At 37.7% G+C, this 14,972-nt stretch overlaps 2 protein-coding genes across 2 annotated transcripts; one reads left to right on the top strand and one right to left on the bottom strand.

Moving 5' to 3' along the window:
- Window positions 1-10,996: 10,996 nt before the first annotated feature.
- LOC144446754 (uncharacterized) lies at window positions 10,997-12,270 on the bottom strand. Its single transcript, XM_078136582.1, has one exon. It carries the CDS (start codon window positions 12,178-12,180, stop codon window positions 11,353-11,355), a length of 828 nt encoding a protein of 275 aa, XP_077992708.1. The 5' UTR covers window positions 12,181-12,270; the 3' UTR covers window positions 10,997-11,352.
- A 339-nt stretch (window positions 12,271-12,609) lies between these two features.
- Window positions 12,610-14,116, top strand: LOC144446753 (uncharacterized). The gene has a single exon (XM_078136581.1). It carries the CDS (start codon window positions 12,696-12,698, stop codon window positions 13,848-13,850), a length of 1,155 nt encoding a protein of 384 aa, XP_077992707.1. The 5' UTR covers window positions 12,610-12,695; the 3' UTR covers window positions 13,851-14,116.
- The last annotated feature ends 856 nt before the right edge of the window (window positions 14,117-14,972 follow it).

Genomic DNA, 14,972 nt, shown 5'->3' on the forward strand with positions numbered 1-14,972 from the left:
ATCCACCATCATGGTATACCTGGTTGCGGCGTAGGCTTGACTTATATCAGTATACATGTCTGACTCTTCTTTCTAATACTTGTCTTCGATCAAACGGTATGAGCTTCACCTTTGAAGTACTCGGTTGAAGGTTCTCATTGCAAGTGACGGCCCTTCTCCAATCTGTCCATTTTATATGCGCGTTGTTTTTCAAAAATCCCTCGTACGATTTCGCAATGCAAACTGGTATCAGTTGGTATCAGTTAAAACCCACGCTACACAAATATTTGTCAGCGTGATCAGCTGTTGGGCAGTCTGGGCAAACAGTTCGTCAAGCTGAGAGGATATTTCGAGTGGTGTAATTATCACTCGAATTTTAATTCAAATGTTCAATTCATTTTAACTTTTCGTGTTTTCTCAACCAATTTTCTTCTTCTAAAACTAAATTGTTACCAAGGTCTAGCAAAATAAACTTACACTCAGCGTCCATATGTTGCAATAGTAATTCTTTGTTAAGCATGCAAACAAGTTCAATCAAATCAATCAAATCAATCAATTGATAAACTTATAAGTTTCAGTATGACGTCACCAATGGATATGTACGCCGTGATGATGCAATCTTTTGTAGAGTGTTGAAATATCAAGTATCGAGGTAACGTGCGTTGGTCTATGTGCTATTCCCCGGCATTGATTCATTGTCTCAATATTCCCGTTCGTTGATGGATTATTTAAGTTTAGGGGGACGGTAGGGCTCTGTCCTTTCTTAAATTTTGATATATTGGGATCAGGGTTATTTTTTCTGGCAACGCTTTAAATAGCCTGCGACGTATTTAATACAAGGCATGTCAGATATTTCTAGGAAAGCAGGGTCACCAATTGAGATGTGCATTGTCGTCAACTCAAAGTTCAACCTCATATCGTCACTTATTCTTCAGTTAGGGTAAAAATCAACACAAACGACTCATGCACACCAAATTTGATTTAAATTAACGATCGATCATTTTAATTTCTCTTAAAATCATCACGAAAAAAAACTTCAACTGGAATAAATTAGAATTGTACATTATCGACTTGGTCGAAAGTTTAATAGTGTCAGAAATTATGGGATATAAAATAGAGTGAAAGAAGGAAGTGGAATGACACGATAAAAATCATACGATATAGTTAGAATAAATAAAGGGTCGACACAGTAGACAAAGACGTCCACGTAACACACGTATTGTAAATAGTCATCAAATAAATAATAAATCTTTGACAGATCTGGCAACATCAAAAAATGTCCAGTTGCCGTTCACAAATTGAACATTCGTTAATGTCCGTTGAAAAAATGCGTGTTTCGTTGATGTTCAGTTCAGCGAAAAGAGTTTTTAGAACTGTCACAAGTTTTCTGTTCATCCAGTTCCAGTATAAATATACCATATCTTGATCATGTTGTTGATTTATATGTTCATACTTTGGCACTGCAATTTCTTAGAAGGTTCTTGCCACTGATTCGCAGTAGATTTTTGATGGCTCGGTTTGTGCCATTGCTTCTGACGTCACCTTTCATTGTTCGTAACGTAAGTCTTCTTCTAAGCTTGAAATAAAGTACCAGCTGCAGTCTGGTCAGTTCCAATATCAGACATTTGAAGATCTCTCGTAACGATTTTCTCCAGTGACTACTTTTTTCCGGTTAAATTATGTCCCTAAACTTAGAATCAAGTAATCGAATAATAAATTGTTAGAGTTTTTTCTAGTCACCACTATTCTCCAACCATCATCAGATATTGCATCTTTGTAGTGCGGCTGAAGTCCATTCTCCTTCTCCTGTTGGATTTCTTGTTGCTAGTAGCAACCCTACTACTTGTACTGGATGTACTGGACTGACTGGATGTACTGGTAGTACTTTTTACTGACTCAGCTCTCCGTCTCTGTTCTTGGTCCAAAATGTCACCATCCATCATCACCGTTGAGTTCCTGGCTGTTGTGTAGGTTTGATTAACTTCACTATGCATCTTTGATACTTCTAACGTCACCAGTCTTAAGTTCAGCAATTTGACGAACAGCTCTCGTGTACTCTATTCACAGATCTGCTTGCTTCTGACCAGCTCATTTCAATCTCTCCATTTTATACTCAAGTTGTTTTTCAAAAATCCCTCGTACGATATCGCAGTGCAAACAAAGGCCTTGTCATATCAGTTAATGATGGTCATCAACCCACGCTACACAAGTATTTAGTCCACTGAGTCAGCTGTGCCGGATAGGCTTGGCTTGTAAATGAAATAAACTGACTTATTATCTAGGGTTGTATTTCATCACCCATTTACAATGAAAATCTAAATCTACATTAACAGTTGTCATGATTTAAAATTATTACTATTAATTTCAAATTTGTTACTTCAAAATGTTTTTGTCAAATCCACTGTCACGGTAATCCTAAATTGGCATAACTCTCACACTGCATCATTGTGTAGTCGTACACATTTGTTTGTTTCATCTAAAATCACAATCATGCAAAAAAAAAAGTTGTTATTTTTTAATTGTGAAATAAGATGACCAGATGACATCATCGATAATTTGAGTCGTCACGGTGTCGCAATCTCTCGATAAATTTCGAAATCTCATAACTAATATTCATAAATTTATTTGGAATAACGACGTCAGCTTTACGTAGAATTACTGTCATGACATCATCAGTCAGGATTGTTCGTCAACCATATTGTTCTCTTGTTTTTGTAAATCGATTCAGAAAATTTTGTGTGCTTTTGATTTCACTGTCATTGAGCCACTGAGAGGGAAACGCGAAATCCGTCATCGAAAAACCAGTGTCAGGAAAACTAATACGGAAGGTAGTGAGTATCGTCGCAAACCACGGCCTGTTTTACTGCAACGTTCTTAACGAGCGTCCCACAGTGGACGTTTAATGGTAACAATACTGTATAGGAACTAGACTAGTCAAAATGACACTATGGCGGCCAATTTTTCGTTAGCCAATCCAAGCGAATGGGGGCTTTGAGTTTTGATTCCCCATTCAAAGCTCCCATTCGTATGGATTCCACGCTAAGTTTTCGTCAAGTATAAAGTAACAAGTATAATAATCCAAATTCATATCGAAATATTTCAGAAATGTTATGAAATGTTTTTATTGCCCCCCCCCCCAAAAAAAAAAAATCACAAAGGGTACCAGCGCTATCAAGTTGATGGCCGTTGTTTGTCAGTTCATGCGTGTACTATAGTACACCTATCGGCAGACTGTTGGGCTTTCGACTGGGATTCCCCTCGGCTTGTCACGTGACATCACAGTGTCCAGACGAGGGACCACACTGGCCGTATGTCAAATGAAGAGAAGACATGTCCACGGTGGTTATACAGTCCATTATGGAAAACAGTGGTGTGAGTTTTACGAACCTCACTTTACATGCTTTACTAGGACTCATGCATGGGACTCTGGATAATTAACTACCCTTTTCGTCTTTTACCACATTTTCACGAGTTTAATACAAGTTACTGTATAATGCTAAGTTTTAGTCCCGGGGTCATCACATTAATATTACCTTATCAGTGGAACCATGAGGATCACGCGGGGTCATTCTTTTGTTTTGTATGACTCTGTCAGACAACTGTTTTTTCACGCCTAGATGTTAATTCTCATCCAAAATGGGCCTTTAAACTTTAACGCAATTATATATATATGGAAGCTGAAATGAAAATAATATTTTGTTTGTATATTGCATGGATTCAGAAAAGCCTTTGTATTTGTTTACAAATATTGTTTCCTTTATTTACCTTTTTGTTTTACTTGTTAAAAATATTGTTCCCTACAAGGTGTCATGTAAAAAGGTAACAAAAAGCTGGTGTTGTCTTTTTCTAAATAAAACATATTATGAAAGTAAAGATGATAATAGACACTACTTAGCTATGCAATATTTTATTTTCTAGAGTGTAGAGTTCGAAAAATTGTAAAGAGAAAAAAAAATTCAACCAGCACTAAGATATCTATGTAGGATAAATAAATAAACACATTCAGATACCCACAAGTAGATTACTATAAATAGATTTATAAATCAATAAGTGTTAACCTGGTCTGCCAGTGATCTCTGTCAACTGACAGACAAACAACATGTCAACAGTAAACTGTTTATTTGCTTCAATTTCCAGTTTCAAAGCTCATTGAAATGTGTCCCCAATTTTCGTTTACTTCATGGTGTCGTTCCATTGATACGTGGACATAAAATATGGTTGATGTACTAGCCTTAAGTAAATGGTGTCCTGAAAAGCCTATGACCACTATAGCAACAGGCACTCGAATCAATCTGTATATTTTTTAAAAAAATGTATAGTAAATAAATCTTATTTACTGTTCATTTTTAAAGAAATCATACAGATTGATTCGAATGCCTGTGGCTATAGTGGTCTGGGGTAAGGCTTATGTATGCGGAAAATGATACTGCTCTGTAGTTCCACGGAGCTGAGTAATTTAAACCAATTCACTGTCAATTCACCAGCGTCACCTGTTCACCACTATGGTGTCCAATCACTACATCACTATTTTCACGAGATGTTTTTAATAATTAGTCCTGCATTTAGTAGGCTAGGTAGGCTGAATCCATTGAGGGGTGACCCTCACATGACTCTTTGGGAGACAATTTGATCAAATTTGCAGAACTATATCCAGTCTAAATAAAAACATATCTGATGGAGTCATTCTCGTCACCACTATTCTCCAACCATCATCAAATATTCCATCTTTGTAGTGCGGCTGAAGTCCATTCTCCTTCTCCTGTTGGATTTCTTGTTGCTAGTAGTAACCCTACTACTTGTACTGAATGTACTGGACTGACTGGATGTACTGGTAGTACTTTTTACTGACCCAGCTCTGCATCTCAGTTCTTTGTCCAAAACACCACCATCCATCATCAAGGTGTTGGTGGTTTTTTGCGTACATTCTGTTTACACCAAATTGAATATACATATTGAGTTCTGTGTGAACACCGTCGGTATGACCAGTGCTTGACTCTGTTCTGATGTCTCAGTGCTAAAGATGAACCTTCGCCGTCCAACCTTTTTAAATCTTCGTTGTTTTTTAAAATTCCCTCCTTTCATATGAATGGGCGACTGTTGTATCAGTAACTATCTGTTAAAACCCGCGATGCACAATTATTTGTCAAATTATTCCGCGTCGTCAGGTTTAATGTTTGCATTGAGTAAACAGGTCATATGAAATGCGAAATGTCGGAAAGTTTGATTTTGTGTTTTAATGATCGCTTACTTTGCTGATATCTCACTACTGCACCGAGCCACGCAATGACTCAATGTGTCAACAGGGGTATAGAATGATGCAATCTAAAGACTATTTCATACAAATGTAACACTTGTCTAAAGCAACGCCAGCTAAAAAGATGACATCATCATTAAGATATTTCATTTACATGTAAGGTTGTCACTATAATGTCGAAATTTCTGGTACTTGTTGAAATAGTCTAGAATGTTCGATGTGGCCAACTTTGTTACAATGGTTGCAATGCATGGCTTTCTCTGTTTGTAGGATTCCTAGTAGGGGTTCCCCAGTCACGTGATATGATTATTACCATAATGCCCAGGCACCCACATGATACAATATAGAATAGCGAGGAATGAATACAATTCAAACTGAGTCGTCTTCAAAAACATGAACTTTTCTCTTTACTATTGTGATAACCTAATTTGTCTGGGTTTAAGCTAACTATTTTATAAAATTAAAGAACCACTCATTTTACCGATAACAGCAATCACCGTGACTACCTTCAACATCACGTACTCAGCAAGGTTATTTGGCTATTGTAAGATTTAGATTAAAACTGTTTTGTATTGTTGGTCGTTGTTTTTTTCAGATATTGCGGGAAATCAACAGGTGGTATTTTGTTATTGTTTTGAACGACCCCGAATAACATGGTAAAATACATACTCTATGGTAATTGATCTTAAACAGCCCATACTCCTCATGATGGCAAATTTGAGACTTTTGTCACGTGGTATTTCTTTATTGTGTACATATATGTCTTTCTGCAAGAACTATCTAGCGTTTACATTGATCTACTGCTCAGTGCTATAGAAAATTGCGCCGTAATGGACTTGATTGATACACAAAAACGCGCGCGCATACGTGTACATGCACATACACGCGCGCACACACATACATACATACATACATACATACATACATACATACATACATCCATCCATCCACCCACCCATCCATCCATCCATACATACATACATACACACACACACACACACACAGACAGACAGACAGACAGACAGACAGACATACATACATACATACATACATACATACATACATACATACATACATACATACATACATACATACATACATACATACATACATACATACATACATGCACGCACAACTTAAAGTTATGTGTCTTTCTTAATCTTAGTTCATATGAATTATCCAAGTATTACCCACTAAGATGTTTCTTACTGGGGTTTAGAGAATGTTCAGTACCCTAGACCCAACCATCTGTCATATACAGCCAGTAAATGTAAATGAAGCGAGAAAATTTTGATAAAACCCAATAATCAGTTAAAATAGAAATCCTGCATGATATTATGTTCCGCAGAGGAATTATGTCAAGCTAGGGAGAAGTAGATACTACTATACTATAGTTATGTGTTAGTACTGGCGGTATATTCATATCATTACAGTAATTAAAGCTGATTAAAGTTTAAAACAATACTGTGAATAACGAGGTAAACTTTCACGACATCTGTAAGGAGCAGGAAAATTCTCAAAGGTACACGAAAACCAGAATATAATTATTCCATCTGTACAGCTTGTCATACTGTTTAAATTATCGACCTCTATCAATATTACATCACTTAATGTTCATTATTTCTGCTTCATTTACCATAGTGTTTGAAGTTCGACAAATATTGTGTGTGGGGGGGTTGGGGTTGGGATTGGGAAGGGGTATGTGTTTCCTTCTTTGTCTGTTTTAGGGTGGTCAACAAATATTGGCTCAAATGTGAGTACTAGTATATGCAAAATGATTTCAACAATGTATTTCAGACACTTGAATACCTCCACCGTCGGAGGAACATCAATAATATTCATTCATCAGTTCGTATTACGAACTACACTCATTCAAATTAAAAAGACAACTGCAACACAACAATGCTAGTTTTCATATATAGTTTAATTCACAATATTTCACAACAGGTGATAATAACATATATGAACATTAAACGTGTATATTAAACACTTGTATACTCACAAGCATATATACAATGTTATATATCGTTCTCAAAGAGATAAAATAACAATAAAACACACGAACTATGTGTTTACACTTCAGATTGTTACAGTCAAGATAATAATACTGTAGAAAAAAGTTAGACAAGTCAGAAAGAACTGACGTTCCAAATACTGGAGATTAAAGTCTCAAATACACAAATGTTGTTTTGTAATTATTGTTAAAGTTAGAGTTCAGGTATTGATGTGAATACTTCCAGTATGTTGAGACTCTGCACTGGAATCGTTGCATATTTCCAATCAGTCTCTGTGTGGGATATTTCCTCAAGGAATTAGATCTTGTTCGATTTCATTCTTGATGCGAAGACAACTCTCTCCGTTGGCATAAACTCTAGCGGATGTTCATTCGATGACGTCATCAGTCAGGTATCGAGATATATAATAGAATGTTGCATTAAGAGACCAATTTGTGCCATTTTACGCCACGATCGTCTTGTTCGCTGTACATCTTTGGTACGTATCATCGACACAAAGATACCAGGTGTGTACCTGGCAACTTTAGTAATACTAAGTATCAAGTCAGTGTTATGATCACTATTCTCCAACCATCATCAAATATTGCATCTTTGTAGTGCGGCCGAAGTCCATTCTCCTTCTCCTGTTGGATTTCTTGTTGCTAGTAGTAACCCTACTACTTGTACTGGATGTACTGGACTGACTGGATGTACTGGTAGTACTCTTTACTGACGCAGTTCTCGGTCTCAGTTCTTGGTCCAAAATTTCACCACCCACTACCATCGTTGAGTTGCTGGTTTTTGTGTAGGTTTCAGTATACATGTTGAACTTGTTGAAGTGACTTTGGTCTTCTTGGTGAATTGTTCAAAGCTATGAAGCGTTCTTGTCAAGTTTCAAGTAGCTAATGACGAGACTACTGGTGGTTCCTCTATTTATATCCAACTTGTTTTTCAAAAGTCGATCGTACGATATCATTAAGCAAACAACGTTCTTCTAAGCCACGCCACACCTGTCACTCAGTTGTCAACATGTTTTTCTGCCACCTGGTGATACCTCACGGGACTGACGATTCATGCTAAGCAGAAACCAGTGTATATTTTAAACAAAGATTTATTAACTGATATTTTCATTTCCTCTTTTTATATCGACAGTTTAAATATTTATTTTTAAGTACAGCAATTACAAAATTACTGTCCAGAAATTATAATTACCGCACATTTTAAAGTAATTTATGCTTGGTGGCCTAATGTCCAATTTGGTTCTGATGATTCAACTTTATGAATTTATTGTAATACTATTCACAATGAACAATGGGTGATGAAACAATCCTGCTTATGGCGTGTATTACAAATAATTAACGTTTTGATCTGCCACATTAACCCCAATAGCTCCAGTGTTGTACTTATTAAAATTTCACGTTTTTAAACGTTTTATTCATTTACTTTACAGTTCTTTTAAAGTTCCAAATCAGTTTAGCTTGTCGCACAGGTTGCAAACCATAACAACTCGATAACCCAAACCTATATTTACCTCCACAACGTTGGGATTTAGAGCTGGGTCAAGGTGACAGACATCGTTTATTTTCTTAGACTAGTTCTCTCCAGTTCGACAAAGCTAGGCCAAAATATTGATAGAACAATTGATAGAACGCAATTCAAGTTGATGTTAATGAGATTGCTACATTATGTTCAAAGCTCGTCTCGCATTTTACTGAAGTGTGGTGTTGGTGTTATAGTGATAAATTTGATTTGCAACGGAAGTCATATGTTAGACAAAGGAACATCAAACGGGAGTGGATGTGTGATGTACATCATGGTGTTCGCCTACCTGATTGACACACCTTACATGTAATACTAATAGATGTGTAAACGTGGAGAATTAAACGTCCGATGACAGAACCTGTCAGTTATTATGACATGACCCATTAACCCCCACATCACCGTGTCTGGGTTACAGTACCAGAGTTGCCATTCAAAGTGTAACTTTGATATGAGACCTCACAGTGTAGTTGACTTGAATATTATTAAATGCAACAATGCAGAACAAAGCAGAAAAAAGAAATTAATGGATATAATCGTCAATAAGGCTCACAACGACTTGATTCATTTCACCTTTATGTGTAAAATAGACTGTCAGTTACGTCGTGTCGTTCAGTGATCAACCCTAAATCAGTTATATATGCTAGGAATTGTACCATTCACAGTCACAAAGTGGTAGATGATGGGGGGGGGGGGGTCGACGGGCTATTAAAATTTAATGAAGAAATTGCTCCCTTTTTTCTAACAATTCTAGATTCTTGTATACAACCTCATTCCACTATAGAATATATATTTACTATAGTGGTCTAAGATACAACACAGAAACCATTGAGTATGAAACATTTTATCGGTACGAATTGGTTTGATTTGAAAATCTGGTATGTATGAATGAAATGGAGATGGAAGTTGTCATACTTGTGTATGACTCCCATTACATGCAATGCAGTGATTATTCACGCCACATGTTTGCTACACTTATTAACGGTTTCTTATACTGGACTAGATAATAGCCTTAACTTACATTGTCGTTCATGTTGTTTTGACATGAAGAAATACCTATAACAGATAATAATCATCATTAACATCGATAAAACGAACACACCTCAATTTTTTTCGCAAATAAATACATCGTTGTTACAGTGGAACAATGGCTCAGATGAACCTTTCCATTCAGTTTACAAGGTGAGAGATCAAATATATTCGGATAAACATCAGAAGAGGGAAAAGGGGAAAAAGTAGAGCGGACAAATAAAATGTGTTTGTGAGTGAAAAGTGAGTCGTCATCGACCATTGTGTGATTCAGATGGTAAGATCGTTAAATAAATAAATGCTCACAAAGCAAATAATCTCTCTCTCTCTCTCTCTCTCTCTCTCTCTCTCTCTCTCTCTCTCTCTCTCTCTCTCTCTCTCTCTCTCTCTCTCTCTCTCTCTCTCTCTCTCTTATATAGAGTTTCATTCTTCAGGCAGGCAGGTAGACAGACAGACAGACAGACAGACAGACAGACAGACAGACAGACAGGCAGGCAGACATACATACATACATACATACATACATACATACATACATACATACATACATACATACATACATACATACATACATACATACATACATACATACATACATACATACATACATACATACATACATACATACATACACGCTTGGGCCTGGGCCTAAAGGTGGACTTGCCGCTAATCCCTCCATCCATAACCGTACCTAGATTGTGAGGAATTTCAACTATATCGATGAGTGGCGCCACCAACCGAAACTTATAATACTAATGAGTAACGAGTAACGAGTGGTGTGAACCGTAAGGTCTGCAACAAACAGTCAATCCCCATGGCAACGTCGTAAACCACATGCCTCTTTACGGCACCATCTGAAACGTACACCAATGTACTCTGGCGTGCAAGAATGTTCCCATGACACATTACAGGCCTGACGTTTTCTCGTGGCTATAATGAATAGTTTGTCATGAACTGCCAATATACACTAACACATGTATAGTTCTAATGATTAAATTATTTGTATGTATACATACAACAAAATCTGAATACCACTAAGTTGATCATTTTGTGACATACATGCACACAAGGGGACACACACACACTCATACACATACACATACACACACACACACACACACACACACACACACACACACACTCACTCACTCACTCACTCACTCACACACTTTATGATATATCGCGGAACAAGGAAGTATACTTTCATGTTACATTACTGGTATGGGTTTATTTAAGTTAAATATGTCAGAACACAACTCATTCAAATACCCAGTACTTTAAAAAATGCATACATGTCACATGTTGCAAAAACTCACATTGAAATGAATAATCATAACAGATTTTCAAAATCAAATTGACATCACACGCTTATAAAAAATAGACTTCACGTCCTTTTGTACTACTTTCTCAAGCCTACAACAGCAATAAAGCTGAATCGTTCACTCTGTAGATGTAGACACATCATCTTTGTGTTAAAACAGAGAAGCCTCTATTGTTTCAATGATTACGGGTGTATGTATATATTTAGCAATTACTTCAATTTTCAGCAATGTCCAATTACTGTTCATCACTTTTTGTTTCTGTGGACATTTCGTTCTCTTCGTTTGAAATGTCTTCAGTTTTCGATTTATCTTCAATTTCGGCTGTTTTCGGAAATGTTATTGGTATTATCCGTTCTCTTATCTTCCCGCTAGCAAGTCGTGGTGCTTCAATCGTAAGCAACCCATCTTCGTTCATCTTTGACTTCAATTCTGTGGCATCAACATTATCAGGCAGTGTATATGTGTGTCTGAACTCTCTCTCGTCTGTGCTATAAACACCGTCACCGTGGTCCATCTCATTGGAGTACTTTCCAATTACAGTCACTTTATTGCCTTTAGCCATTAATTTCAAATCTTCAGGTTTGAAGCTCTCAATGGCGATGGCAAGCCTGAAATTTTCAGGTGATTCCTTCGGATCGCAGGCCTCTTCATTGTCACCTTCCTGACCCGAACATTCGCCTTCACTCATCGATGATTCGTTCGGTATTTTTTCTACCTCTGATGTTGCAGCTTCGTCCTTTTTTGCCTCTTCCCGCTGCTCTTCTAAATGTTCACATTTGTTCTTATCGTCACCTTTACTCTCTGAACTATTTTCTTTCCTCCGTTCTCGTCTTCTCACAATTTGGCGTAAAGTGGGTATGACATTGGCTTCTGATTCTTCTCTCAGCCAGTGATGACAGCAATCACTACTGTAATGGTCGTCTATTGCGGCTAGTTCGTCCATCAATGTGTCTATGCTACCCATTCGCCACCATCGAGACGCATACGGGTGATATTTTCTAACCATAGTTAATCTTGGACGATGCACACCAAACGATGGTCTAGTAAACGTTATACTGGCCATTTTAGTGTATTTCTGTAATAGCGTTTGTGATTTCAGATACACAGGTGATCTCGCTCCAACAATTTTCGCAGTTGATTTGATGTCACCTTTCGAACCCACCCTTTATATCCCCAATGAATTACATCTAGAAAATACAAGATAGCGCTTCGAGAATATTTGAGAACATTCTCGTATTGTCGAGGATGCGAATGTTCTCGAAGTGATAACGCCATCAGTGCTTTCAATCACCTGACACTATTGTTTTTTAAAGGGTTTCTCGTCTGAGGGCGCTACTTCACACATGGAGGAAATGAAAACAAACACATAAACATAATAATTCTAGTAGTTTCTGCAAAGTCCGCGATCGGCGAACTGCATGAATAAGCTTTTTCTTATGAAATCGCGAATTATCGAGAACATCCGACGAAAATGTATAAAAGCACCAAATCAGATACATTGGTCATTCAATTCAGAAAGTTAAAAGCTTTGACACTACCTGAGAAAACAAAGTTTACCTGACCAAACACTTCGTCGAGATGGCCTGTATTATGATTCCGACACCATACTTTGTCCAGCCGAGACCGGTTGGAGTCTGTACCGTACGAAGATACAATCCACATCGTAGACGAGTACAAGTGAGGCGTCCTGATAGCCTACTTAGTGCGTTACTTGGTATCAATGATAGCTACCATTCCTATGGTGGATGGGATGAACTGCCACTTCATCTACTGCAAGCCAGTTTACTTCGTCATATCCTAGCCAACCGTGACAAAGAGGGTACGAAAGAGAAGGAGGGTGAAAAGTCGTCTGCAGCAGCAGAATGTGACCCGACAAGTGGATGCAAATCAAATTGCCCAGGAGCATGTGGTTGTGGCTGTCCTGAAAATTCTACTTCACCAACTGAAAGCAAAGACAAAACCACCTGTGACAGTAGCTGTCCTGGTGCATGTGGATGCGGTTGTCCCGAACAGGCCGAATCTGAAGTGTCCGAACAAGGCACAGAAACCACCGATCTATCCGAGACACCCGAAAACTTCAGTCTAGTTTTGCGTGTTGGTAACCTTAAGCCTGAAAACCTGAAAGTGTCGGTGAAGAGTGGTTATCTTGTTGTAAGTGGAAAGTACAGCCGTGAAGTTCACCTTGGTCTTGGGATGTACAGTACCGAAGAACGTCATATTAGACGTAGTTTCCCACTGCCTGACAACGTCAATGTTGAAGAACTGACGTCCAAACTGGACGAGAACGGACTGCTGAAATTTGAAGCCCCTCTTCTGGCCGTAGAAACACCAAAAGAACGTACAATACCAATCACTACAGCGAAGCCAGTAGAGAGTGAGAACGCAGCAGGTTCCAGTGAAGAGACGGCAGAACTAAAGGAAACAGAAGGTACGACAGAAGCTGTTGAGACCCCAGAGACAGTGGAACCGACATCAGATGTTACGACAGAAGATGTGGAGACCACAGAGACAATGGAGCCGACAACAGACGGCGCTGATGTCGAGAACACAGAAATTAAAGAGCAAACGGAGACTGTCGAAGTGACGTCGACACCAGAGCCAACAGAAGTTGTACGAAAGGAATCAGACAACCCTGAAGCAACCACTGAAAAGGAAAAGAGTGAATCAACCGAAGAAGTCGAGATACACGAAGACTCAGCAGAAGACAACGACAAACCAATCATTGAAAATTAATGTGACTCTTGTTATGTTGTGTTGATACATTTCATAGACTTTGTAAAAAGAAAGTTATGAAAATTTACTGGGTGCAGTTCTCTTTAGATCAAATAGATGCGACTGTTTCTTAGCTTTAGAATATGTACGATTTGTGCAGTTTTCCATAATATGTTATGGAGTTTTAGCTTAATGAAGTATTTAATCAATATTACATTTTGTTACTGGATTTGAAAAATGTTATTGTCAAATTATTTATTATTTTGGAGATCAAAACTATTGAAATTGTTATACTTTTATAAAGGTCGAGCTAAATTTTACACTCGTATGTCTTCATGTAATTTAATAAAAAACAATCAACTGAAAACTGAATCATGTTTGCTTTTTTGTAATATTCTTACCGTAATTGTTTCTTGATTTGCTGTTGAGGTCCATATGCTTCACCCCGTGCGTATATATGTATGTATGTATGTATGTATGTATGTATGTATGTATGTATGTATGTATGTATGTATGTGTGTGTGTATGTATGTATGTGTGTGTGTGTGTGTGTGTGTGTGTGTGTGTGGATGGATGGATGGATGGGTGTGTCTGTCTGTGTGTGTATGTATGTATGTATGCATGCATGCATGCATGCATGTATGTATGTATGTATGTATGTATGTATGTATGCATGTATGTATGTATGTATGTATGTATGTATGTATGTATGTATGTATGTATGCATGCATGTGCGCGCGCATCGGTACAACTCAACTGATATATTTTGCATGTCAGCATGGGGTTGGTACTGAATGAACGTGAATGACGTGTTGGCATGATGTATAGTTACGTTCTCCCCAAATACTCCATAGTAATACTCCTGAAATAAGCACTAACAATTGGCAAGTCATCATGGCTATGCAACAACACAGTCGTCAACAAAATGCCAAACCTGTGTTTGTGTTAAGGTGTCCGTCGATGGTGAATTGGTACTGTATACGCATAGGGGCGTGTAGTATTTCTTAGATTGTTGTTTTCCTGGTCTACAGACTAAATATAACAACCTTTTGACTATATATTCCTACCTGTAAGGAAAAAACAGTATGATTTCTACTAGTATAGAGATTGATACATTTGTAGCAGCAGGATTCGTTCAATATT

Source organism: Glandiceps talaboti, chromosome 15 (genome assembly GCF_964340395.1).
Source record: "Glandiceps talaboti chromosome 15, keGlaTala1.1, whole genome shotgun sequence".
NCBI lineage: Eukaryota > Metazoa > Hemichordata > Enteropneusta > Spengelidae > Glandiceps > Glandiceps talaboti.